Here is a 24873-nt window from a genome sequence, read left to right on the forward strand (position 1 = left end):
AACAGGAGGAACATTATGGGCTACATGACGATGAAGCCTCTGGTGCATTAGTCAACACGTTTTTGCGTTTAGCTGTGTCTCTCCTCGATCGGGACATATTCATCCTCTGCAGGCCCAGTCGTCACGTCCTGACATGTTTGATAACCGCGCACTGAGAAAATATATGATTTGTTCCTCCCTGCTCCTCTTTATGGCTTCTGTTCGGCCGTGCACCACAGCATCCTGCAGCCGGGCTGTCGCATCCTCTCCCTGGCAACGGGAGGAGGAGGCTGCTCGGAATGAGGGAGGGTACCGCGGTCCCACGTGTCCTTCCCACCGCAGACCCAACGCATTGCATTTGTCTTCGCTTTCCCAACCCTTCGTTTCCGCATACCGCAGATTCACATACACACATACACTCACCCTCTCTCTCTCTCTCTCTCTCTCTCTCTCTCTCTCTCTCACACACACACACGCACACACACACACAGGGCCTCATCCATACACCCATACGCACCCGCGCATTCTTGCGGAGCTATGCATCCGCTTTGCGCACTCTCCCGTTTTCTCCTCACTTTTTCAATGTATAGGCCCGTATTGATCATCTCCGCCCTGACCTAGGTCATGATTCATTTTTCACTATTCTGATATGCTAATCAAAATCCTCAATAACGGTGTTTGCTGGAGCTGAGAGGGAGCTAGAGGGAGAGAGAGAGAGAGAGAGAGAGAGAGGGGAGAGATGAGAGGACGCGCATCATCAGATGTTTAGCAGATTCACTGTCGCTTTTCGCCATCATTTCTGCGGTGCGCTTTTTGGTCTTTTTGCTCCCCTCCGTTGGTCGGGCTCGTGACATTTTGCGGCTCTCGATGTTGTAATCCGGGGGAATATGTGAAGATCATGCTGGCGGTGTGGTGCTTCATGGTCTTTGCTGCAGTGGGCGAGAGGCTTGCGGTCTCAGGTAAGAAAGAGAGAGAGAAGAGAGAGAGGGGGTTTGGATAAAGAGCGGGAGCACCCTTTTCGTTTTCCTTTGCATCCACATTTTTTCCCCTTGCACCAGCACTTTTGTAACCCCGATGTGTTGGCTGTGATTGTGTTGTAGCGGGAGACGGAGCCAAGCAGCGTGCTGGCCTGAAAGCACCCTCCGATGCGGTAGATTTGCTGCATCAACACATTTCCATCGCAGCCCCATCGCCTATGTCCAACATACCCATAACCATTTCCAGCGAGGGTTAATGCAATTAACATCTAAAGCACTCTGATATAACTTGTCAGTCACTAGGGCAGCATGTTTTTACAGCCTCATTGACGATTGTTGAGATTTTTAAGCTACTAGGCCCCGTTTATGACCATAAGGGCGTCAGCCTATAAACTGTGACATATTACTACATTAATTATTTTCCATCAAAACCTAATTATGTCCACTGAATTCATCAGTCTAAAACAGCAGCTGATTAAACGTTATTAATTGGTAAGTGTGAAAAACTAGGTCACCAGACCATTAGTTTACAAGAAAAAAAAACACTGATCTGATACAGTATGACTTACTAAACGTATATCAGTTTCAAATCAGTTTCTACCATTACCTAAGCCATCTGCCAAGGGCATAGGTTTCAGAGTTTGGGGGTCCTCTGCCAGAAAATTCTGACCAATAAATACTTAATTTCCTGCACTCTGGTAAGTTTCTATGGACTAGTCAACTCAAGTTTTGTCAAAATAAAAGCCTTTTGCTACTTTTATGTTTTTATTTTATGTTTTATTTTGCCTTCAGACAGAAGATTAGGTGTTCCACATGCTAGACTGAACAGGTCGAGAATTTTTTCTTGTTTCTTATTCTGTCAACTTTTTAAATTAGACTATTGCCTGCAAGTAGCCTCAGTGCACCGAGTGCAGCACTGACTGCAATAGGTAATGAGTAATATGTTGCATTGCATATACTTTTCATAACGGCTGTTGTAATTTGTAGAGTTTATTGTGTAATTTTGTTGTTTGGTTAAATGTTGGTTGTATTTTTGTATGTATGTGAAACAGTTAACATCCTGGGATGCGAAACGCATTTCAGAATTATTTCTGACAATAAAGTGAAATATAATCTAATCTAATTAGGGGGGTCAAATGCACACATTCTAAATATTTAGGTGGACATGTCCCCTGCATTCATCCTGAAATCTCCACCTATGTTTACTACACCGCTGTCGATTTAGACAGACTCAGTGTGTCCCTAAGCCCTCTGCACACTCATGAGCCTATGGTGAGTGTGTGGCTGTTCTTCTACCTGCAGGTGTGGACAGAAGCCCGGTGCAGGATGGAGGCATCTGGGACTGGTTTACCCCAGCAGGGCAGCTGGACAGCGGCGACACTGCCACCAAGATTGTCTATCCAAAGCGGCTGGTGCAGCAGATTGAGTCGGAGGAGGAAATGGCTCATGACTACCTGGGTACCAGGGTGAAGAACAGCACGGGGGACACTTTGGTAAGTTCTTTCTTATGTATCTTTGTGATTCTCAGCCATGTGATTTTAATGTAGGGGACAGGAACACCAAGTGTTCCTTGACAAGGTTTCAGGAATCTCCCAATAAAAGAAGGAATAGAATAATCTCTCTGTAACTTTATAAAAACGAAGTATCAGTATGAAAGACAGTATGAAAATGGCTTTTTAAATCAGTGCATTCATTATTGCCCCATATATTTCAGATAGAACATTTTTTCTGGGCTAAAATCATTGGAAATGTTGGCTTTTAGCTTCATGGGCATCTTAGGAAACCCTTAAAAATTATTAAGTCTTGTGCTCAGCATGCATCCTCACTGAACGCAGCATTGTAACAAGTCTGTGTGGATAAATATGTGTGTGACAGTACCAAGGCAGACTGTTATTCTGCTGAGGGGAACCAGTTTCTAGTGCAGCGCTCAGCTCTCTACTGCTCATGCAGCTCCTGCTACACAGGGATGACAGTGCAGGGTGGTGTCTTGCAGCAGTCTCTGCTTCTCTTGATTTTGACCCAGTTAGTGTCTGAAAATCCTTCCAAATGTCCACAGTGAGGTAATGTCAGCTGAGATGAAACCAAGACGGACAAATCGTTGTTTTGAAGCCTTTTATTACTGCCTAAACTCAAGCCATAACATTTGGCAACAAGTTCTTAAACTAAAACCTGCCATTTGTAGTGTGCAAGTGTTGTAGTAAGTGCACGGTTTATCAAAGGGCTGCTTAAATGTTTGCGTGCTTGTTTGTAGTGGCCCTCATCTCCACATGACAAAGCTTAGCCTATCGTGAAATATTCAGTCATCCTCGTTGAGCCTTCCACTTCTTCATTATTCAGTGGTGTGTTGAAGTATGTCCCCATTAATTATGAAGCAAGCCTGTGTGAGAAGTGCTGCATGGTCCAAGAGGCTTGAGCACTCCCCCATCCCTCACTCCCCTGTTTCTGTCTCCTTGTCATGCTGATATGATGTAATTCATATAACCGTTATGAGAGCGATTGCATTAGGCTCCTTACACACACACACACACACACACACACACACACACACACACACACAGTCGGACGTTTAAAGACTTAGATGAATATTACTGCCCCTGGAAGAGAAGCTGTCCTAACCAATACAGACATAAAATGAATAAAATATAGAAAAAAAACAGCAACAGCTTACATGGTACACATTCATAAGATAAAAATGATGACACTGTTCAAGTAGACAAGGTTTCAGAAGTCCCTGTTCAAGCTGCTGTACGTGTCTAGACCTGCTGTGTTTTGTTTTTTGAAATATTTAAGATGCTTGCAATGAGGGAGATGATAAATTTAGAAGCAGCAAGGGATGGGCTGAACTTTTCTTTCTTTTCTGTCACACCAAGATGCGTTGAAAAGAGGCGAGGCAGCATTTTTGTATCACTAGTTTGTTTTTTTTTTTCTGATGTGATCATTTTGAGACTGAACCTTAAATAATTAGGTTCAGTTGTAAGTTTGGTTGGTGAATATCATGTATCTGACATTGATTCACTCTCATTTGCCTTATGTGTGTGTATTTTCGGCGCTGTGTCTGCGATTTTCGTCACGTACTCTGGACTCATGCTGCTTATGGTCTGGCACCATTTTATATAGTCCCGACCTCAACTGCAGGTTGTGCGCAGGATGGTCCCTAACACAGAAAAATAAGAAGAAAATGAGAAAATACAGGCAGAGGGCAGAGTCTCTGCATAAAATACACTATCACACACTGCTGGTATCTTATAAGGGGTGATTAGGGGGGATTACTTCTGTATGATTTAATATTAGGAAAATCCTGCCTAGTATACCTTTTATTAATGGCTTGTATATCTCATGTTATATGAGAAACACATTTTAAGGATAAAACCATGAAGAAAACACTCACTGTGAGACCAATATCCACTTAGATTTTTGTTTGGTTTGTTGTTTCACATAAAGAAGCAACACACATGTTTTGGCATAACTATGATTATTTAAAAATGTGTATTGATTTTATGGTAAATAATGAGTTATTTACATTGTAACATTTTGATATCCATCATGGATCAAAATATGTTAAGGAAGATGGAAGTCATGTGATCAAGAACTCCAGAGCAGCTAGAAAAAGGGGCTTGTGAGGAAATTGTTTGGTGAAGAATAAACTTTCAATCTTAGTCTTTGAACCAACTTAGAGGAGAAATCCTTATAGGTATACAGGATTTTCCCAAAAGACAATGTATGACTCATGCAAAAATAATCACTCTCAATCATCACTTATGACCCACTAGAAGTGTGTGTCAGTGTATCTTTCTGCAGAGACTCTGCCCACTGACTGTAATTTCTATTTTCTTCTTATTTTTGCTCAAGTGAGGTCGTACCTTTATAAAAAGGTGGTGACCAGGTGCCGACTGTAAGCATCAAGGACGACTCTAGGAAAATCCCAGACACATTGCTAAAAACTCCAAATAAAGCAAGCCAAGCGGACAAAGCTCCGTCCAAAACAAGCTTTCACAAACTTTTTCATTGGCGAGTGTGTTTACAAACAGTAACTGACATTTTCTACGCAGTATACCTTTAAAGTACTAAAAACAAAGTATAATTGTGTACACCTACAATTTTTTGTCAACTCCCTCTGTTGAGCAAGGTTGTGTGATAGAATTGAAAGCACCAGAGCGACTACTAAAAGGACCTTTAGGTGAAACTGATTTGTCAACCACCTCACGAGCAGTCACACATAATGATCAGAGAACACATGTAACTGGTATGAAGCAGTGGAGCAACATTATCGTACAGAGATGACACTGATGGACATCGTGCCATAGCCTCTCCGAGACAGTTCTAAGAAATCTGTTGTCCGTGCTCATTGGAGGGAATAATTCCTGGATAGTGATGTATTATATTGTAAAAGCCCAGTGATTCATTGCAGCCTGGTTGCTCCAGACTGAGATCAAAGCTACGCTGGCACAGTCAGAGCGGCTGAAGAGACGCACAGTTTAGTCTGCTCTAAATATCTCTCTCTCTCTCTCCTGGCCCTGCTGTCTCCTTACATCCTCAGCTCTGGCAGCTGTCCATCAGGGACATTGGCATAGCATGGCTGAATATAGACCAGTGATCATCAACTAGCGGCCTACTGGCCGCATATGTCTCGCCAAAGCTTCTCATCCAGCCTGCAAAATATTAATACATTTAGAAAATGTGAGGAGGAAATAAATGTGTCTGAGTGTCCCAAATATCTAGTTGTTTTTTTGCACTGTTTTTAACATTTTGTGTTGATTATTTTTTCATTATTAAAATAATTATATTATATTAAAAAAGTAATTAAATCAACAGACAGGATAATAAGGTCTAAATGATTATTATGTATTTATTTTTGAATTCAGTCCCGATGTCTGCTCAGAAAAAATCCTGCCTTTGGACCAAGTTAATTGATGACCCCTGATATAGACCGTACCAGTACAGTTATGTCCTCCTCCTCCTTCTCCCCTCCTCTCCTCCTCCCTCTCCATCCATTTCTATCATGAAATTCCAGCTTGGCTCTTAAACAGCCATAGCTCTCCTCAGCCATGGCCTGCCTGAATGTTGGCAGCCGCTGTCGATCAATGGAGACTTTATCAATCATAATATTTCAGCTGCCGAGTTGCTTTTAGAGCGTACGCACTATTGATTCTGTTGAATTATTCATGGGACTTTTTCCACAATCACTCTGTGGCGTTTTACAGAGCAGCAACCACAATTGCTTTGTTACACTTTGATTTATCAACTATCAAATCTGTCTCTGTCACTGTGTTGTTGGGTTGTTGTTTTTTTCAGCCTGTCCACTTGGCCCAGAGCTGTTTTCAAGTGGAAGCCTTTGGACACACCTTCACTCTGGATCTGGAGTTAAACCAGTTAGTATTACCGCCCAAAAATCATCAGATCTGCCTCTTTGTGCACACTTCAGTACCGTATCAGTAGGCGCTCTTAATTCACTGCAGCTGTTCTCATTAGCATTTCCCAGCACTTAAGCAAATGCACTTAGCGCCTCTATTATGTTACATGACAAGATGGGGAATACCAATGTGGCACACACACACACACACACACAGACACACACACACTGCTGCATGTTCATGAGGTTCCACTGATTTTATTAGCAGCATTTGTTAATATGTTCACTTATTCTTTGTGAAATACATGAAACCAATTTTTATTACATAGTGACAGAGATGATGTTTTCAGAGGTATTCATGGTATCTCCTCTCTTTGCAGTCACCTTCTGTCTTCAGAATATGTGGAACGGCACTTTAACCAGGATGGCAGACCCTCACAGTCAATGGTGAGACTGTTTACGTGGGGTGGGGATGTGTGCTGACAGGATTTTAGTGAGTGAACTTGTCTCTTGGCACACAGAAGGCAGCATATTAATGAGATGGTCAGAGTGGCGGAGCAGCCTTCGGTTCTTTGGCTGTGGAAACTGAGACTTTGTCACATTTTACATTTGTGCTGTTGCCAGTGAATCTTAGAATTAATTTAAAGTTTTGTTTGTCAGATGCAGTGGCTCATTATGTAACACAATTTCCTTTTCTCAGGTATTTTAAAGTAATCTAACGCAGATCAAAGTCTAATTTTGGAAATGAAACACACGCTTTTTGTTTGTTTATATCTTTGAAGGCTGTTTTTTCACGATTGCGACATTTTTTGATGTTGCTAAAGTTTGATCTCTCTTTTTTTATCTATTTATAGAAAGTGCATTGTGTGCTCTCTGCTTCAACAGTAGGCTGCCGTGTAACTGTTAAGATTATGCATGTTCCTGTGCTCTGCATACGTGGGTTTTTCCTGTCAGCGCTGTGAGTGCATGCTTCTCTACTCTGGCCTTTTTCAGACAGTCAAGAAGAAAGGCAGCAGATGCCTGTGGTGCAAAACCACTGGCTCAGAGAACAAATTAAGAGATAACAGGAAAATGGATGAAAGCCTTGACATCTAATGTGATGTACGCTTGTCAGGACAGACCAGAGGAATGTCACTGCATTCTGCTAGCCAGGAGGGATGGCTAATGTTTTTTTTTTCTCTTCTGTACAAATGTGCCACTCATTGCCCCCCTAGCAGACACCCACCCACCCAGCCAGCACTCCATGTCCCCACCCACAACTGTTCCAAACTCTCCCTCAGTCCTCCGGACCAATCGCGAGCCTGTTTCCATAGCAATGAGTTTGCTCAGCAGTGTCATTAAGTTCTTGGCAGCGAAGAGAATGAAAGAAGAGCAAGAGGGAGGGAAAAGCAGAGCCGGCGATAGAGGAGGAGTAGGAGGAGGAGGAGGGAAAATGAGGAGTAAAATGCCAGTTAATACAAAGGGAAGATGAGACTTGGAACGGGGAGGAGTAATTTTGGGGGTGTTCATAGACAGTTGGCTTGTTCTCAAGGAGGTGGGAGGGAGAGGAGGCTTTTAGGGTCGGGGATGGAGACCTGTAGTCAGGCCAGATTGTCGCTCAGCTGGATGGAGGCCTCACGTGACGCCTGTGGTGCTGCTGCTGGACATGGCAGGTGTGTTGAATTCAGGGCAGCGTGTCACCTGACTTTTGTTTCCACTTAAAGCACCAATGTGTTATTTAGCTGAGTTGTTGCGGCAAGGCCAAGACTCCCTGCTGAGCTCAATTTGATCCAGGTGAACCTATGTTTCTCACATCCCTCACCTTTCCTGGTGGTCCATTTTCACCACTGTGACCTTGTGAAGCAGTGCTCTGTTGCGGTAGTCAAGGTTTTTACGAGAACAGGAAAGAGCAGCACACAGTTCCCTTTTTAATCATCACCCTGTGTTTTTCTGTTACAGAGTGACTACTGTACAGTCATCCCATGTTAAATTGTCAGAGCTAACTGTGTGGGCAACATGAGTGTTGATTTATTGAAGAGATCCTTGTTAAGGGTCTACCTCTACCTCTACTGTCAGTGAAGCAGAATAGAGTGGAGTAGAACACAGGACACAAGTAGGTCACAAACTGTGCCATAAACGCCATAGTGGGGAAGGAGGGCAGCGGGGTCACACATGCAGAGGTTGTGAGAGTTTTTTCCTCAGAGCTGACCTATTACGATACCTAATGAAGTATAAAGAGAGCCTGAAGTGTGTCAGAGGTTGTTTGATGAAACAGTGGTGTGCTGTGTCCACAGGGAGGGGAGCACTGCTACTACCAGGGAAGGCTACGAGGTTTACCAGAGTCCTGGGCAGCTCTCTCCACCTGCCACGGCTTGTGGTGAGCCTGAGCTTTATTTATAAAATCTGTTGTAAAATCTGTATAAAATTTGTTTTCCTGCTTATTTTTTCTGCTCACATAATTACTTCTTAACTTTTCTCTGCATCTCTGTCTTTCTCTTGTCGTTGGCTCGTAGTGGCATGTTCTCAGACGGGTTTTTTTCTTATGGGATTGAGCCCCTTAACAATGGGAGCAATCAGGTAAATAGCCAGTGGATAGTAGTTATGGTCATAATTGCTGATTTTTTTTGTGTGTCTGTATGCTGATTTTGTTTTTTGTAGGTGTTAATGTGTCTAATGTCAACTGGATGTGTTCTGTTATAGGATGATGGTGCTCACTTAATCCGCAGGATGCCTGATATCAGGCTCTCCCCCCACTGCCAAGGTACATAAGTGCACTTAAAGATAAATAAAGTCTTATCTTTATCACTTTTTACTGTAAATGCCTTTTCATGTATTTAAGTACCATATTTACTGCTTTTGACACTGTCCAGTAAACCTGCAACACCAGCTATTGTAGTCTCTCTCTTGTTCAGAAAGCTTTCTTCTTATCTAACAATTTTCTTTCTTTCTTTTTTTTAATTATTATTCATCCTTTCATTATGTGTACCTCAGTTTTACTGGAACCAATACAATTAATACTTAAAGGTTCAGTGTTTTACAGCACAAGAATAAAGTAATGTTCTAAATGCCTGTAGCTCTGCCTCTCTGTTTCCAGACTGTACAGAGGACAGTGAGTGGGATAACAGAGGGGACGATGGTGATGATGACAGAACGGACCAAATGAAGGAGCAGCAGGTGTCTGGAGGGCTGAGGCGTTCCAAGAGATATGTCCGCAAGCCCTCTGTCCAGACTGAGACCAAATATATTGAGTTGATGGTGGTCAACGACAATGAAATGGTGAGTTTAAAGTACTTTTTTGCTGCAATGTTCTGCACTGTTGGTCTTGTTGTCCAGAGAAAAAAAGTTGTGCAGGTCATAAAGGCTGTCCAACAGTGCCTAGATCTAGCAAAGTGTTTTATGTGGTTAACCATCCACCAGCCTAGCTTGGGGATGTGTGTATTAAAGGGTAACATTGGTATATTTCAATCTGGACCTTATTTTCCCATGTTTTTGTGTCTAAGTGACTAATGAGAAAACTGTATTTAAAATTTGTTCAGTATTGAGTAAGAGGGCTGCAGCCAGCACTGTTGGAAAGGCCTACAATACAACCACTCTGGCAGGGTACACAATTAGAGCCATCCACTACTAGACAAACATGACAAATGCTGGTAAAATGTGCAGCTAACCAAAACAAAAGCAAAATGGATAGCAAAATGTCAACTTTTACTTGCCATTTGGCTGGTGGAAAGAAGTAAATTTTGCGCCCAGTTCTTGGTGCTTTTGTGCACCGTCATTTGTTTCCTCTGAAAGTCCTTGTTTTGATTCTGACAGACTCATATTCTTGGAACAAGTGTCCAACAACAGTATAGGAGGGATCCTTACAGAGACAGACCTTTTTGTGAAAGAGTAATTTGGTTTTGTGTAAACAGAAACAACCCTGAAATCATTAGCGGCAAACCCACCAGACTATTTAAATAAACAGTAATTTTAGCATATACAGAGTGGCTGTTTTCACATCTGAGTGATTAAATAAGGGTTTATTTCAAGAAAACCAGAGTTGGTGATTGTTGAAACAGTAGAAAGATGATGCAAGACTTTTTTGTCATTTTATTTTTATTTAAAGAGTCTTGTGGGTTTGGTGATAGAGATTTATGGGTTGTTTCTGTTGAAACAAAAAGAATCTTACTATTTAATAAAAAGGCCTATCTGTGTAGGGTCCTTTCACTGATTGTCAGACACTTATTATAACAGTCAGAGCCTGTCAGTGGCAAAAAAAAGCAATTTCAGTAGATGTACATCTACTTTGTTTAAAGGTCTATCAACGTTACATTGCTGCCTGTTGTGCTGCTGTTGGCTGAAGCCCTCTCCAGTAAAAAAAAACATAGTCTTCATTTGGTCCTTAGACACAAAAATATGGAAAATAGGCTCCAGCTTGACAAATACAGAAGGTTTTCTTTAACCTTATTGTAATCATGTTTGCTTGTCTCACTAATGCCAACACAGAAGAAACACTTCATTCTGGCTTCTGGAAATTTTTCTGTAGCTACAAAGCTGACACAGGCAGGCTTACAGCACAGGCAGACTGCTAGTTTTATTGCATCTACTGACATCAGAGTATGTCTTGGTCAAAAATCACTTTTACAGCTGACCTCACATGTGTAGAAATACATGATATATGTTGATATGGCAATGGAAATGATGCAAAAACAAAACAAAAAGCTGGAAATACAGACCACGTTTAAAACTGGATACAAATTCTTGCTAGCATTGTGGACTGCTGATGCCAGTAACTGAAATAAAACCAGTGAAACATTCCCATAAAGATATGCTTTATGTCAGAATCCCTACAAGTACAGAAATACAATCATGTGTGAGAGTGGATGTTACACCATCTGTGTATCTCTGTGCCTCCACAGTTTGTACAGCTGCGTAGCTCTAGCAGCCAAACCAAGAACTTTGCCAAAGCAGTGGTCAACATGGCAGATGCGGTAAGAGCTTTGTTTGAAGGATTATGATCCTCCTACTCCTAAACTCTGCATACACACACCGCCACCTGTCGAAGTGTGTTTTATTTCCACATTTTCAAATGATTTATCCAGGAAAGCACACAGTGTTCACAGCACAGGTGCCATGCCGACAAAGCGGTAAACTGATGGGCGTTTTTGGTCCCCAGATCTACAAGGAACAGTTGAACACAAGGATCGTGTTGGTTGCCATGGAGACCTGGACCTCTAAAAATATGATGCCAGTAGTGGAAGATCCATTGATAACACTGCAGAACTTCATGAAATACAGGAAAGACAACATCAAAGACCAGAGTGATGTCGTCCATCTTTTCTCGTAAGAGGACAAAAATATAATATCTTATTTGATGTTTGGGAGGTAGGTAAAGTTTTATTTTAAATCATGGTAACTTTCCTGTCCTCAGAGGACGTACGTTTCACAGTAGCCGCAGTGGGACTGCCTACACAGGAGGAGTGTGCTCTCTGACAAGGGGAGGAGGCATCAATGAGGTGAGGAAGATCTTTAAAGGTTATATTTCTGTGGCACCAACAGGGATCAATTTAAATTATTAGAATATAAGATTAAATTAATTACAACCAGAATTAAAATTAATCTCATTTTTGTTGAGGTTTAGTGGAATGAATGAATGAATGAATGAATGAAGTTTTCATATTGAACCATTTCAACTGCCATTTTATATCAGAGGTTAAATTGTAATTTAAAAGTTGTTGCTGATGTGTAGGGCTGTACCCAACTAAGAATTATACCAGTCGAATCAGATTGGATTATTAGATGTGAATATTTGAAAATTTGTTTTGTTTTCCATATCAAGTTTTTGACGGGCTCCGCAGAGTGGCATTCATGTGGCAAGATAGTAAACAAACTAACTGCACTAACGACGGGTCGTAAGTGCATATTTTGCACAAGATTTCAAACAAAAGCCAGAGACTGTATCATATTATTTTGCTGTGACCTGCAAATTGACCACTTTTAAGCAAATAGGCCTTTCCTTGCTCTGTGCCACTGCCTACATGTCCGCAGCTTCAGAGTAGCGAGAAAGTCAAGAGCACTCACTCTGCAGCAAAAAGTGGGGGATGAGAAATGTAGTGCCAATGGAAGAGGCTGTGTGACGGCGAGGTAAAGCAGTGAAAATACTCCAAATATAGTGTCCACTTAGACTAATATTTATTTTTTAGGTAGGCCTAAAATACTTTTTGATATTACATCCCATCCGTTTCTTTAAAGCGGGAGCGCACCGACCACCAGCTACTGTAGGTAATACTGTGACAATACATAAGCATCTCATACAGCCCCACTTCAAAAATCCTGAGCTATTCATTTAAGTTACTGTTAATGCAAACTGAACATTTCCACATTAAAAACATTTAAACTGGCAGAAACTAAGTTGACTTTTAATATGAGGAGGTCATAGGAATTGCAATGTGTTTGTCACTGAGATAAGCACTTACTACTATCATCAAAAATGCATTTACAAAATGAGAGAATAGTCATTTTCAGCATTTGTTAACAGTGAATCAGTTTGGAAAATTCGCAAGGAGTCATGCAAGAAGCAGCAGCCACAATGAGCTTCAGCTTAGTGGAGTAACCAACTCCTTTCACTGTGCCCTGATGTCTGCAGACTTGTGCCGTGTGCATTGTTAAATCAGCCAAATCAGATCATAGTTGCTCACAGAATGATGGAAAGAGATAATGATTGCCTGAATTCTTAATTAAAACGACAACAGTTATTTTTGCAGCCCCCAGGACTGTGGCCTGTTGTATTAACCGCATTTGCTGTTACCACTAGTAACCGCATGTGTCAACCAGGACTGAAATCTTCCAGATTACCACTTAACGTAGAGCCAATGTTGTCAGTGTTGCTGCAATGTCACATTAAAGCTCTCCTAATTGATTTTATGTGTATTCGTTGCAGTATGGGAATGTAGGAGCAATGGCCATCACTTTGTGCCAAAGTCTTGGCCAGAACGTCGGCATGAGGTGGAACAACATACGTAACTCTGCAGGTAAAAGACCACAGGAAGGCCTGACAATGCAGCAGGGAGGATGTAAATCAGGGGTTGATCTGAATAAGTTATCAAAGCACAAGAGCAATATCAGTGTGGGAAGGATGAAGACAGTGAGGGACAGTCTTGAGGGGGGTGTAGAGAGAGCGCTGGGTGTCTTGCAATTCTCTTCTGTAATTAGACTTATCCATTAGGTGATTAGTCACCTGCGTCCAAGAAGGTGGGGCTGGTGGTTAGATCATTGCTGCCACTGAACAATGGGCTCAGTGATTAATGTTGAAGAGCCATCAGGTCCATTATTCAATGCCAGGACAGAAGCTGAGCGCACACGCTATAGGCTCTCCATACCTCTGTCACTACTAACCTATAGAAACTGCTATAGAAAGTCTTCTTTGGTGATCATAAATCTTGCTGCAGCGTGTGAAATGTCACAGCTTGGGTTGTGATCTCCACTTTTTTTTTTCCACGTTATTTATTCCCTGTCTCATCTGTGCTCTTCTTCCTACTGCTCTTCTTCACAGGAGACTGCAGGTGCCCAGATGCCTGGCTGGGTTGCATCATGGAAGACACAGGGTAAAGATCCATCAAAAGCTCACTGAAGTGAACAACAAAAAGAACACAACACACCTGTAAAATCCATCTCTTCTGTTACTTGACACAATTAAACAGCAGGCCTGTTTTCCTCTCGCTCTCCCTCTAAGCTGCGATTTGTTTCATTTATCTCACTCAATTAGACAATTAAACACCTGAAACAGAGGGATGCTTTGACTTTTACTCTGTCTTCAATGAGCCAAGCCTGTGATGATCACAGCTTGTATTTGGCGTGTTAAGAAATTTTGTTAAAACATCAGACCTCAGTGTGCCAATCACCTTGTCAGAATTTCAAATTGAATTTAAAGTATTTACTATACACTATGCGTGATTTGGATTTGGCTCTCCTTAACAGATGGAACAATACTGATTTCAATTATTCGTTTGAGTAATATCCTACTACAGATGGTAACATTTCTGTCAGATTGCAAAGTGATGGCACAGCCACCCACAGTGGATCTGGCATTCCTCACTGGTGGAAAACCATTGTACTGTTTTTTTTTATTTTTTTATTTCAATTAATTTTTTTGTCATGTCCTGGTCTCGATCTTTGTGTGTTTGTGTTTGTGTTTGTGTGTGTGTGTGTGTGTGTGTGTGTGTGTGTGTGTGTGTGTGTGTGTGTGTGTGTGTGTGTGTGAACACAGATACTATCTGCCCAGAAAGTTTTCTCGCTGCAGTGTTGATGAGTACATCCAGTTCTTGCTCCAGGGGGGCGGGAGCTGCCTCTTCAACAAGCCAAACAAGGTGAGGGCCATGTGGGGATATAAGATGTGCTGGGCGTTATATTTATAGACTAATTAATTAGTCTTGTCCTCTAATTTCCAACAGAAAACATACTTACAAGACCATAGAATATGTTTTGTTTTCTTCTTTGAAGTAATGCATATTAGTAGCTCTGTACTTTCAGCCAACTCTCTCCTACATCACTGACACGTTTCATCTCTCATCCATCTGTCAACCAGTTATATATATGTACTCATATATGTCTGTGTCTGTCTCTCTCAGCTGCTGGACCCTCCAGAGTGTGGGAATGGCTTTGTGGAGCCAGGAGAAGAGTGTGATTGTGGATCCCAGGTGGTGAGTACCCAGTTGGACATCATGATTTAAAGCCAGCACAAGCTCTGTGGAGCACAGCTGAAGGTTTGATTTCCCGTCTGTGGCTGCAGGAGTGCGCCCGTAGTGGAGGAGCCTGCTGTAAAAAGTGCACACTTACCCATGATGCCATGTGCAGTAATGGACTCTGCTGCAGTGCCTGCAAGGTGAGTCTGCCAAATAGAAATAGAATATGGGTAGAACGGACATAACCATTCAAATCAACATCGCCAGGGTGGTGGCCAATTTATTTGTACTGTTACCATTGCAAAGAATTTTGATCACTTCCATTTAATCCTTTGAAAACTGGGTTGACATGGGTTTTCTTGTGCTGTGTTCAGACACCTTTCACAAGTATTTAAACCTTTGAAACCTCAGCGCATTGTTTTTTATTTCTTTTAAAAGGTAGTCAACAACTTGGTATAAAAAGTCCTGCAAATTGCAAGAAATTATTAAAAGCAGACAAAAAAGAGAAAGTGGGAGACAGCGGCCCTGAAATATGGATAACTTTAAGCCTGTATTCACCCATATACATAATAAAGTGTAAATGGGTGAGTAATATAATAATTCACCTAGCCCTGCAGTTGTTACAGTGTCTCTAATGTCAGATGTTGGTAAAATTTAATTTGAGTTTTGACCGTTTGCTTGGTTACATACCGGGACACACACATGTTGATGATTAAAAATGTCATTATAGGCCCAAGCTACTTGTAAAGGTCAAAAAGCGACAGAGAAAAGATAAACACCAGCTTAGTGTGTATGGTAGGCCAAAAGAGTTCTCAAACCAGTCAGACACACTTTACAGCCCCACTGATGTGTGTTGTCAATATAACAATAGTTTTTCTTCTTTCTGCATACGATAGGATACTTTTTTTTAACCCCCACAACCTTCATCTTAGTGTGACAGGTTTTATGGTGTGTGTATCAGTAGATAAATATACATTACTTTCCTTTTTATAGATCATAAAAGCTATTTTGGACAAGTTAAACTGAATGCAAAAAAATGCCAGCCTGTATGATCAATTGATGCACTTATGCAGCATTTACCTGATGCCTATTTATGCTGTGACTTAGTATGAGCGGAGAGGCGTGGTGTGTCGAGAGGCGGTGAACGACTGTGATATCCCAGAGACCTGCACCGGAGACTCTAGCCAGGTAGAGCTCAATGTGATGTAACATTGAGGAAAAAAAAACTACAAGATCAACTAGTATCCAGAACATTCAGTACTTTCCTTCTCTTGCAGTGTCCTCATAATGTCCACAAGCTGGATGGCTACATGTGTGATATTAATCAGGTAAGGGCTGGTCTCTGACATGTTTTCTATCCCGCTGCTCACTCCGACTTATCCTTATTGATTATTGCTCTCATTTCTTCAGGGCCGCTGTTATGGTGGACGATGCAGGACTCGTGATGGACAGTGTAGAGCACTTTGGGGTTTTAGTAAGTATAGAGTACATGCATCTCGTACCTGGAGAGGTCGTCTCAGTCTCATTGCGACAGTCTAATGTATACCTTTGTTTGACCTCCCAGATTCAGCAGACAGGTTTTGTTATGAGAAGCTGAACGCCGAGGGGACAGAGAAAGGCAACTGTGGTCCGGGTCCTGAAGGCCAGGGCTGGCTGCAGTGCAACAAGCCGTGAGTCACAGCATCCTGATTTCCCTTGCTGATATTCGCCTAGAAGACTAAAAGCAGGGTTCTTGCGAATCCTTAAATAATCTTAAAAGGCACTGTATTTAATTGACTTAAATTAATCTTTCAGAAGTCTTAAAAATGCTCAGATATGGGAAGTGGGATTTTATCTTTTTTTCTGACATTGCTTTGTAAAATCTTAAAATAATTGGTAACATGTTTAAAATAAATAAATAAAATACTTTGCTTAAACTCATCACGATGGCATGCTAAGCAGTGGAATCTCATATGCAGAGTTGATAAACACAAAAATTATCCAGAAAACAGGTCAGAAATTATAGATATTTCCCACTTCTGGTGGTAAACTAAATAGATACCTTTATGACAATATCATATGTTCATGGACGTCCATGTCCTCACCCTAAAAGGAATTATTTTTCCAACATTTGATGTAGATAATCTTAACTTTTTCACTGGATAAGGATTTGGTTTTTTTTGTCACAGTAAACATTTGTGCATGTGTGTCTTTGTTCAGTTTTGGTTATTAAAAAATTGGTCTTAATCTTGATTCTGAGTGGTATTGGAAAAAGTCTTAAAAAGCCTTAAATCTAACTTGCCTTAAGCTGTAAGAACCCTGTAAGAGTGTGCATTGACTTGATTCTGCTTTAAAATTTGCTTTGTTCTCTGCCATTCACTTTTTCTTGTTTAGAGATGTTTTATGCGGCTTCCTGTTCTGTGCCAATGTGACAATGAAGCCAAAGTTTGGAGACCTGCAAGGTGAGGTGACCAGCTTCACCCTCTACCACCAGAACAAGTACCTGGACTGTAGGTAAGTCGTCTACCTCATTTGCTACAAGTAATCCAGTGTGAAAAATTAAAATATCATGTTCCTAAATGTATAGTTTTACCCCCTCGTCTCTGTCTGACATGCTTCTCCCAGAGGCGGCCATGCTCTGTTGGAGGATGGCTCAGACCTGGGCTATGTGGAGGACGGCACACCCTGCGGTCCCAACATGATGTGTTTGGAGCGACGCTGCCTCCCTGTGGCGGCGTTCAACCTCAGCAGCTGTTCAGGATCCAACTATGGGCGCATCTGTTCAGACCACGGGGTAAAGAATTTCTGAGATCACAACTGTTCTGCAAGCACTGATTTGATAATTTCCAAGTCAAAATACATCGAGATATTCCTCTTTGTACTGCGCTTTGTACATGTGGATGACTATAAAGTCCCTCTCATCTTAAAAGTAAAGGTTTTTAGACATATTACTTACATGCAGTCAGTGACCACTTATTAGGTACACTTGTGCAAGCTTATTCAGCCTTGCCATAATATCTATCTTTACTAAGCCCATAATGATGGACAACAATGTTGGAAAAAAATATATGTTAATTAATTATTTAGGTCATAGCTACAGGTTTTTAATTTTTCTAATTTTTCTAATGATGGCCTCAATGCACATATCATTTATTATATAATATTAGATATTTATTCTTTATATGTTTTTATGATAGTGTCAACAAAAATAACAATATGTATTTATAACCGTTGTTTCAATTTTATAATCAAACGTGTGATTAGGACCTGTTTTACATTTAAATATGGGTGATATATTTGTGTTACAGATTTCCTTTTCTTTGTTATCAACCAGATTTCAGGTCAAAATTCATCAAAGTTACTCATAAGAGTTGCTTCAACAGTTTTTTTTAGTGAAACTGGGTCAAACTACATGTTGAAATATTGTCATTGAAAGGTTGTTGAAGTCTAAAAAGCCACTACATTTACATTTTAAGCATAGATTTATAGATGTCTTTAGAACAGATACATTACATTTGAACGTTACTGTGTTTCAGATATACTGAAACTTTATGTTTCTCTGCGTTGTGTAGGCACAATGGCCACTGGGTTATGGTTTAGAAGAGTTCATGTTCTGGCTTCAGCTTTAATTATACAATTTTGATGGTGCAATCCCCACTGGAAACACAGCTATGTCTCAGGAAAAAACATTTGCTTTTTGTAGTACAATCCTGGCTGTGGTTTAAAATGCGGTCATGTCTCGATAACAAAAAACACAGATTTTTGGTGGCGCAATCCTGGTTGAAAATGCAGTAATGTCTTGATAAAAAACAACTGCTTTTAGTGTCACAATCCTGGCTGGAAACACAGCAATGTCACATCTCACATGGCACAGTCCTTGCTTGAACTGCAGTGGAAAAAGTGGTGTGTTGCTGAAAAACACCCATGTTTCATGGCGAGAAAGCCGCTGGAAACTCAGTGATGACGGGTGTTGTTTGCTGGTCTTGAATCGTGGCCTGCAGCTTGGCTGGCTAACCCATATCGCCTGGGTGTCCATCCAACATCCCGTCCATCTTCTGATGACAAAGTCAGTTTGTATACTGCATCACTTTGGAAACTTTAATAGGGTACATGTGAAATGTACAAATGTAACACATCTGTGGTTTGCAGACGAGTACAATGCCGACATTGTCTTCTAGCGATTGGGCTGCAAATCACCAAATTCATGCTTACTGGCCACATAGCACTTTTAACATATTGCTGTGCTTGTTTCTTTCTATTAGCAGCTTTTGCACTTGATTTTCATCTCTCCCTCGCTCTGTCTCTTTCTTGTAGACCTGCAGTAATGAGGTGAAGTGTATCTGTGATAGGGACTACACAGGGAAGGACTGCAGTGTCTTTGATCCCATCCCCGAGCCGACTGTCCCGACGGGCCCAGAGAAGAAAGGTCCATAGCGTCTCTCAACCTGCCCTTGTCTCTCTCTCTGTCTCATATCCCCCTCATAGTCTCTATCCATCATCACAGTAGCCTCTCTATGTACTGAAGCAAAGCGCAGTGTCTCGTCCTCAAACACAAAGCGTAGTTCACCTTGATTGTCGTGAGAAACATCAACATTTAGACCACGGTGTTTTCCTTCCTGCTGAGTCTTGGTTTCAGTGTTGGAGTGTGGGTGTGTGTTGAGACATGTTTATCCGTTAGAGCATATGTGCATGTACAGTGTGTCGATGTATGTGTGTGTGTATGGTGGTACTGTATGTCTTGCAGGCATCTTCAAGTGTCTTCCTTACTTTCTTGCAGTCTGCCAATGACACAGAGCAATTGAGCAGGTGCTCTCATAGGGCCAAAAAAGCCACCCTGAGCAAGAGGGTGTCCAGCTGAAAGAGAAGGAGAGGGGATTAAGAACAAAGTAATAAAACTCTCTCTCCTTGTTTTTGTTTTTTTTTTTTGTTACTGTTGTCTCCCTGACCTCCCTTGCTCACCCGCCCGTTTTCCCACCTCCACCCCACGTGCTGGTATCCTCCTCCTTCCCTTCATCTCTCTTTCTCTGTCTGCAGGTATCCTACCATCTGCCTCTCTCTTTCTCTCTCTAGTTGTTGTTGTTGATGTACAGTGTTGATGCTGTCCTCTGACGTGTGTTTTTAGTGGTGTTGTTTTGTTTCTGCCCCTCCTCCTCCTCCTCCTCCTCCTCCTCCTCCTCCTCTTCCTCTTCCTCCTCCTCCTCCGCACCCTTCCTCCCTCCTCCTTCCTCTGCGCAGGTCCCAGTGGCACCAATATCATAATAGGGTCCATCGCAGGTGCTATTCTCCTGGCAGCTATAGTCCTAGGGGGAACAGGATGGGGATTTAAGTAAGAGTTCTGGCATGCCTTTGTGTACCTGTCTGCTTCTACCTAAAGGAAACCCCCGCCCCTCCCACTCTCACCCCTCCAAAAAAGACTTTGCAACTCATCGCCCAACCAGGAGAGCGGGAATGGGGGGTCGAGTCTGAGCTCAACGGTGCAAATGCTTAACTGCTTTTGGCGTCTAAATCGAAACATCACACTGGCTGTTTTGTTTTCTTTGATTGTAACATTAAGAACCATCCTGCACCTTTGCGTCATTTTTATTGTAATGACAGGGCAGAAGTGAGACTTATCTGCCAGGAACTGCTGCTCTTATGTCCACTAGATTTATTCGCCTTTTTTTAAGAAAAAAAAGCTTAATGGTTACAGTTGATTACTCTTTTTAATATGTTTAACCATTGGTGCTTGTTTAGTCTACAGTTTTCCTTCAACCGGCTGCATCCTAACCCTAAATGCCCTCGCAGCTGTGCTTCTTCTACACTGCTCCACCTGTGCATGCTGGCTATTGTTCACTCCTTATACTCTGAACTAAAAGGACTGTTTCTGCTTCACTTGCAGGTAGATTAATATTTGTGGCCAATGAAAAGCTGTTAATTGATTTTTATAACTTGCAGCATGTACTCAGTCCTTTTAGGGTCAGAGGTAAGTGTATGTGCATGTGTGCATGAGCTGTAAGCAGGAAGTTTTCTCTTCCCACTCAGACCTCCGGTTTACAGGGTGGGTGTAGTAGTTTTTGGCGTAGCGCCTTGTCAGACTCTATGGGGCTGAGAGGGTCAGTGCCATGACTACTGTAGACCTGCTGCATGTTATGTCATTACTGTAAACTGGCAAGAGAGATTTTTGAGAGAACTGGTGGATGAAACAATGGGTTGAATAACTGAGTCAATGTTTAATTTGTGTTTTAACTCTTAAATCTGACAGTGGTGTAAAATCTCAACCATGTAAAGCCAATCCAATATGAAAGAAAATAATTTGAATATTGATTCAGATTTTGTCTGTTAGTTATTAAAGGGACAGTTTACCCCAAATCAAAAAGACATACTAGCTGTAGTGCTATTTATGAATTTAAACTGTTTTGGTGTGAGCTGGCAAGTGTTGGAGATACAGCTGATATCTCCAACATAAATAGCACTGCAGGTAAGAGGAAAAACGTGTTTCTTGATTTGGGGTGAACTGTCCCTTTAAAGCCTCTTAATGGGTTAAGCTGTTAACTATTCTAACTGTTAATTAGTAATCTTTTTCTTCTATACTGCTTATTTGTTCTTGAAATTTAATTTAATTCTAATGCAAGATGATCAGCTTCATAACATGCTTTTATAATGTGCCTAGCTTGTTAGTTATTTGTTATTTTTCCTGCTGTTGCTGATATGTTTTGACATTCTGTCTTTTCTCTTGATGTGTGCTGATGGGATGCAGGAACATTCGGAGAGGAAGGTATAAGCTTGCAGGACCACGACCATGTGATATGCTGTTGGTGGAGCAGAAAACATCCCATCACAAAACATCCCATCTCCTCCCATCATCCCTGATTCCCTTGAAGTTCATCCTTTGGCTCATTCTCACAGAGCACCATGCTCACTGTGCATCTCACTGCTCCTTTTCCTTGAATGGTTCATCCCATTTTCATTCCCGCAAAAAAAAAAAAAACAATCTCCCGACCCTGTCCCCAATCCTATAATGTTTTCTTTATCATTGTAAAGCAGAATGCTTTCTTACATTATTCATTTCTCAAGCATCTTCATCTCCTATTGCCTATGAAACAGTCTGTCGTTTCTCTTTCTCTTTACAAACTCCACTTTCACCTCTCTTTCAGATCTGGCGGAGGATAAGATGTCTGTCTGTCTTTCTGTCTCTGTGTCCTGTCTACTCCTGTCTTCCTCCTCGCACTGTGTCGTTTCCACATCAGAGAAGAGGGGAACAAAAAAAAAGTCTTCCACTCCTGTCCCAAAATCTCTCCAAACCTCTTCTGATCATTGTTTCCTCCACACTCCCCCGTCGGCTCCTTTCGTCTGTTCTCCTGCCTGGCTCCGTCCTCCTTTGGGCCTGTGGAGCTCTTCTCACCATACCAGCCAAATCATACTCGTGCGGCTGCTTCCAGCAGGCCGCTGAGGACTGTGTTTGGGCCACGCCTAGAGCGAGCAGGTGGCTCTCCCTGTGGGAGGCACCAGGGTCTTCCTCCAGTCTGGTGGCTCTAAGAATGTGATTCGGTGTCTGTGTACCTCCTTTACTCACATCTTGGACTGTCTGATGAAGAACATATCAACGGTGGACCAATTTAATATGAGACATGTCTTTCCAATGCCTGCCTGCCTGCCTGCAAACTAAACTTGCCACCAACTGGGTCCACAGCTGAGTGTTGGACTAGCACACAGACTGGCCATCGAACAGGAGCTTAATATTTTTCTTAAAGGAGAAGTTGTTTCGAGGCCAGGCGTTGACAAGGTGCATCTTGAAGTCGACAGTTTTAATCTACATCTGCCAACATGGATATAACTGAAAAGAAACCATACATTGGACTGTTGTTAGCATGTTTTCCAAAGAGTCTGAGTAAGGACTACAGATCGTACAAAATGCTGGCTCAAAAACTAGTCAGCCATGAGCCACAGCCCGGACTAGTAACTGAGTTTTTGTTCATTGTGATTTGTTAACTTGAGGCATCCTATCTGCCCCCACCCTCACGTTTCAGGTACAAAAAGGGAAGCTAGGTGTTATGGTTTTGGGATCATTTTAAACCACTGATTTTTGAAGCAGCAGAGACCGTAACTTAGTGTTTTCAACCACAGACTGATCGACATATACATTCCACAATATCTGTCTGTGTGCACCACTTTCAGGCCCAAAATTTGTGTGCTTAGGAGGTTTTTTCTGTGCGTCTGTTCACGGGTGAATGTATGCGTGCAAGAGATTTTTAAAGAAAGGAAGGTTGTATGCGTGTTTACATTATGGGCAGTTTGTGTCCATGTACACCTAAACACTCCTCCTATCACAGGTAGATAGGCAGGTTTTTACCTCTAGAATATCATCTCTTTCTACAAACTGTTGTGCGCTGCAGCCATGGCACCATACAGGCAGCACATTAATAAAACAGTTTTTATGTCATGTATCTAAAGAAAACGAGCACTAGCCAACTGTATGCACACCTATTTGTAAATATGTGCAAGATATACTGAATGTTAAATGCACTGTATGAAGATTTATTTAAAAGCTATGTTAAAATAATGAGTTGTATCTGTTATCAAACATATAGCTGTCAGGACCCGCATCTGCAAATCTCTCCCGTAGTCAACGCTGTCTACGCATCTTTAAATGTGGCGTAACGGCTGAACTAGCTGTCTTGCGTCTCTCTTATCATTCCAGCTATCACGTAAATGTCATCAATCTTTTGTACATTTGTTGATAGCCCTGAGCTCCGGGTGGACGCCTCAGCCCGGAGGCTTTGTAACGATCCCCACTGTAAATGAGATTAAAGAGATCTAGTCTGGGGTCCCTGGAGGCAGCTTGTCTGAAACTGTATGCGTGTATGAGGTCAGTTTGGTTCCTTTAAGCTTTGCACTATGGCAGATGCACTATTGTTATTATTACAATATGTACAGAGTTGGTATCAAATACAATTTGTTTGATTTTGAAGTTATGGGGGGAAAAAAGAGAAAATAAGATGCATCGTATCCCATATTTTTAGACAATTTCTTTTTGAAATGAGACAAAAAGAGAGAAATGAACTAAAGCTTGTAGTTGAATTGAAATGGAAGGAAATTAAAATACTAAAACATGAAACCAAACCTCCTACTCTCACATCTCGCTGGCATGCTATTATAGTATCTGACATTTTATGGTTTTAATAGATGGTAAGACTTGAGTTTGCTGCTTCTGAAAGACATTTTTTAAATATTATAGTCATCATTGTTAAATTACAGTGGGTATGAAACTCAGTGATTGAGGTTATAACAGTGTAAAAATAGTACCGTTTCTTTAAATTATAAAGTGTATGTCTGACAATGCTGATTATTTTATTTAGGTGTATCAGTTCTTTTTTGTCTATTATTTACTTACTTACTTATTTATTTACTTACTAAATAGAGCTGCAATTTATGATTATTTTTATAGTAGATTAATCTGACACTTAATTTATTAATAAATCAATCACTTGTTTGGTATATAAAATGTCAGAAAATTATAAAAAAATGTCAACTAATGTTTCTTAAAGCCCAAGCTGACGTCCTCATGCTTTGTTTTGTCCACAGCCCAAAGATATTCAGTTTACTGTCACAAAGGAGAAAAGAAACTAAAAGTATTTACATTGAAGAAACTGGAATCAGAGAATTTTTACTCTATTTCATAAAAGAAACTCAAACCAATTAAACAATTATTAGATGAGTTGGCGATTCACTTAGTGGTTGACGATTTATCGATTAATTGTTGAAGCTCTACTATAAAAAAAAATGACACCCTTAAAGTGTGTGTTTAGTCTGATCATTGGTTTAAACCCCTGTAATTAGTGCGTGATGTAAAACCAAGAAATAAGCAGCCAATACCTGTATTTGTGAAGCTTCTCATTTTGGCTTTTTTTTTTTTAATTATCTAACAATTCGAACAAAACTAAATTTACATCCATTGTTGCACCTCCTTTATTTT

At 41.2% G+C, this 24873-nt stretch overlaps 1 protein-coding gene across 4 annotated transcripts; it reads left to right on the forward strand.

Moving 5' to 3' along the window:
* The first annotated feature begins 473 nt into the window (after positions 1 to 473).
* On the forward strand, positions 474 to 24694 carry LOC121957020 (disintegrin and metalloproteinase domain-containing protein 11-like). Of its 4 annotated transcripts, XM_042505507.2 has the most exons (26): positions 474 to 938; positions 2259 to 2449; positions 6249 to 6325; positions 6687 to 6753; positions 8580 to 8662; positions 8799 to 8862; positions 8986 to 9046; positions 9380 to 9561; positions 11181 to 11252; positions 11438 to 11604; positions 11693 to 11777; positions 13202 to 13292; positions 13814 to 13865; positions 14528 to 14627; positions 14889 to 14960; positions 15050 to 15142; positions 16050 to 16130; positions 16220 to 16270; positions 16353 to 16416; positions 16507 to 16612; positions 17316 to 17435; positions 17547 to 17715; positions 19236 to 19347; positions 20157 to 20247; positions 21658 to 21675; positions 22055 to 22209. In XM_042505507.2, the coding sequence occupies exons 1-26, from the start codon at positions 878 to 880 to the stop codon at positions 22068 to 22070; spliced, it is 2346 nt and encodes a 781-aa protein (XP_042361441.2). In that variant the 5' UTR covers positions 474 to 877; the 3' UTR covers positions 22071 to 22209. The 4 variants fall into 4 exon arrangements, 3 of the variants coding, with proteins under 3 accessions (XP_042361441.2, XP_087947445.1, XP_087947444.1); XR_015779683.1 differs by lacking the exon at positions 19236 to 19347 and having other exon boundaries at positions 22055 to 22180; XM_088091319.1 differs by lacking the exon at positions 20157 to 20247 and having other exon boundaries at positions 22055 to 24694.
* Positions 24695 to 24873: the final 179 nt, after the last annotated feature.

The sequence above is a fragment of the Plectropomus leopardus genome, chromosome 18 (assembly GCF_026936395.1).
Source record: "Plectropomus leopardus strain MGB_pleo_1.0 chromosome 18, ASM2693639v1, whole genome shotgun sequence".
NCBI lineage: Eukaryota > Metazoa > Chordata > Actinopteri > Perciformes > Serranidae > Plectropomus > Plectropomus leopardus.

Coding starts and splice junctions, on each gene's coding strand:
- LOC121957020 (XM_088091319.1), top strand. CDS start 878: ATGCTGGCGGTGTGGTGCTTCATGGTCTTTGCTGCAGTGGGCGAGAGG. Junction 9,562..11,180: donor TGGTCAACGACAATGAAATG/GTGAGTTTAAAG, acceptor GTGCCTCCACAG/TTTGTACAGCTGCGTAGCTC. Junction 17,716..19,235: donor GCATCTGTTCAGACCACGGG/GTAAAGAATTTC, acceptor TCTTTCTTGTAG/ACCTGCAGTAATGAGGTGAA.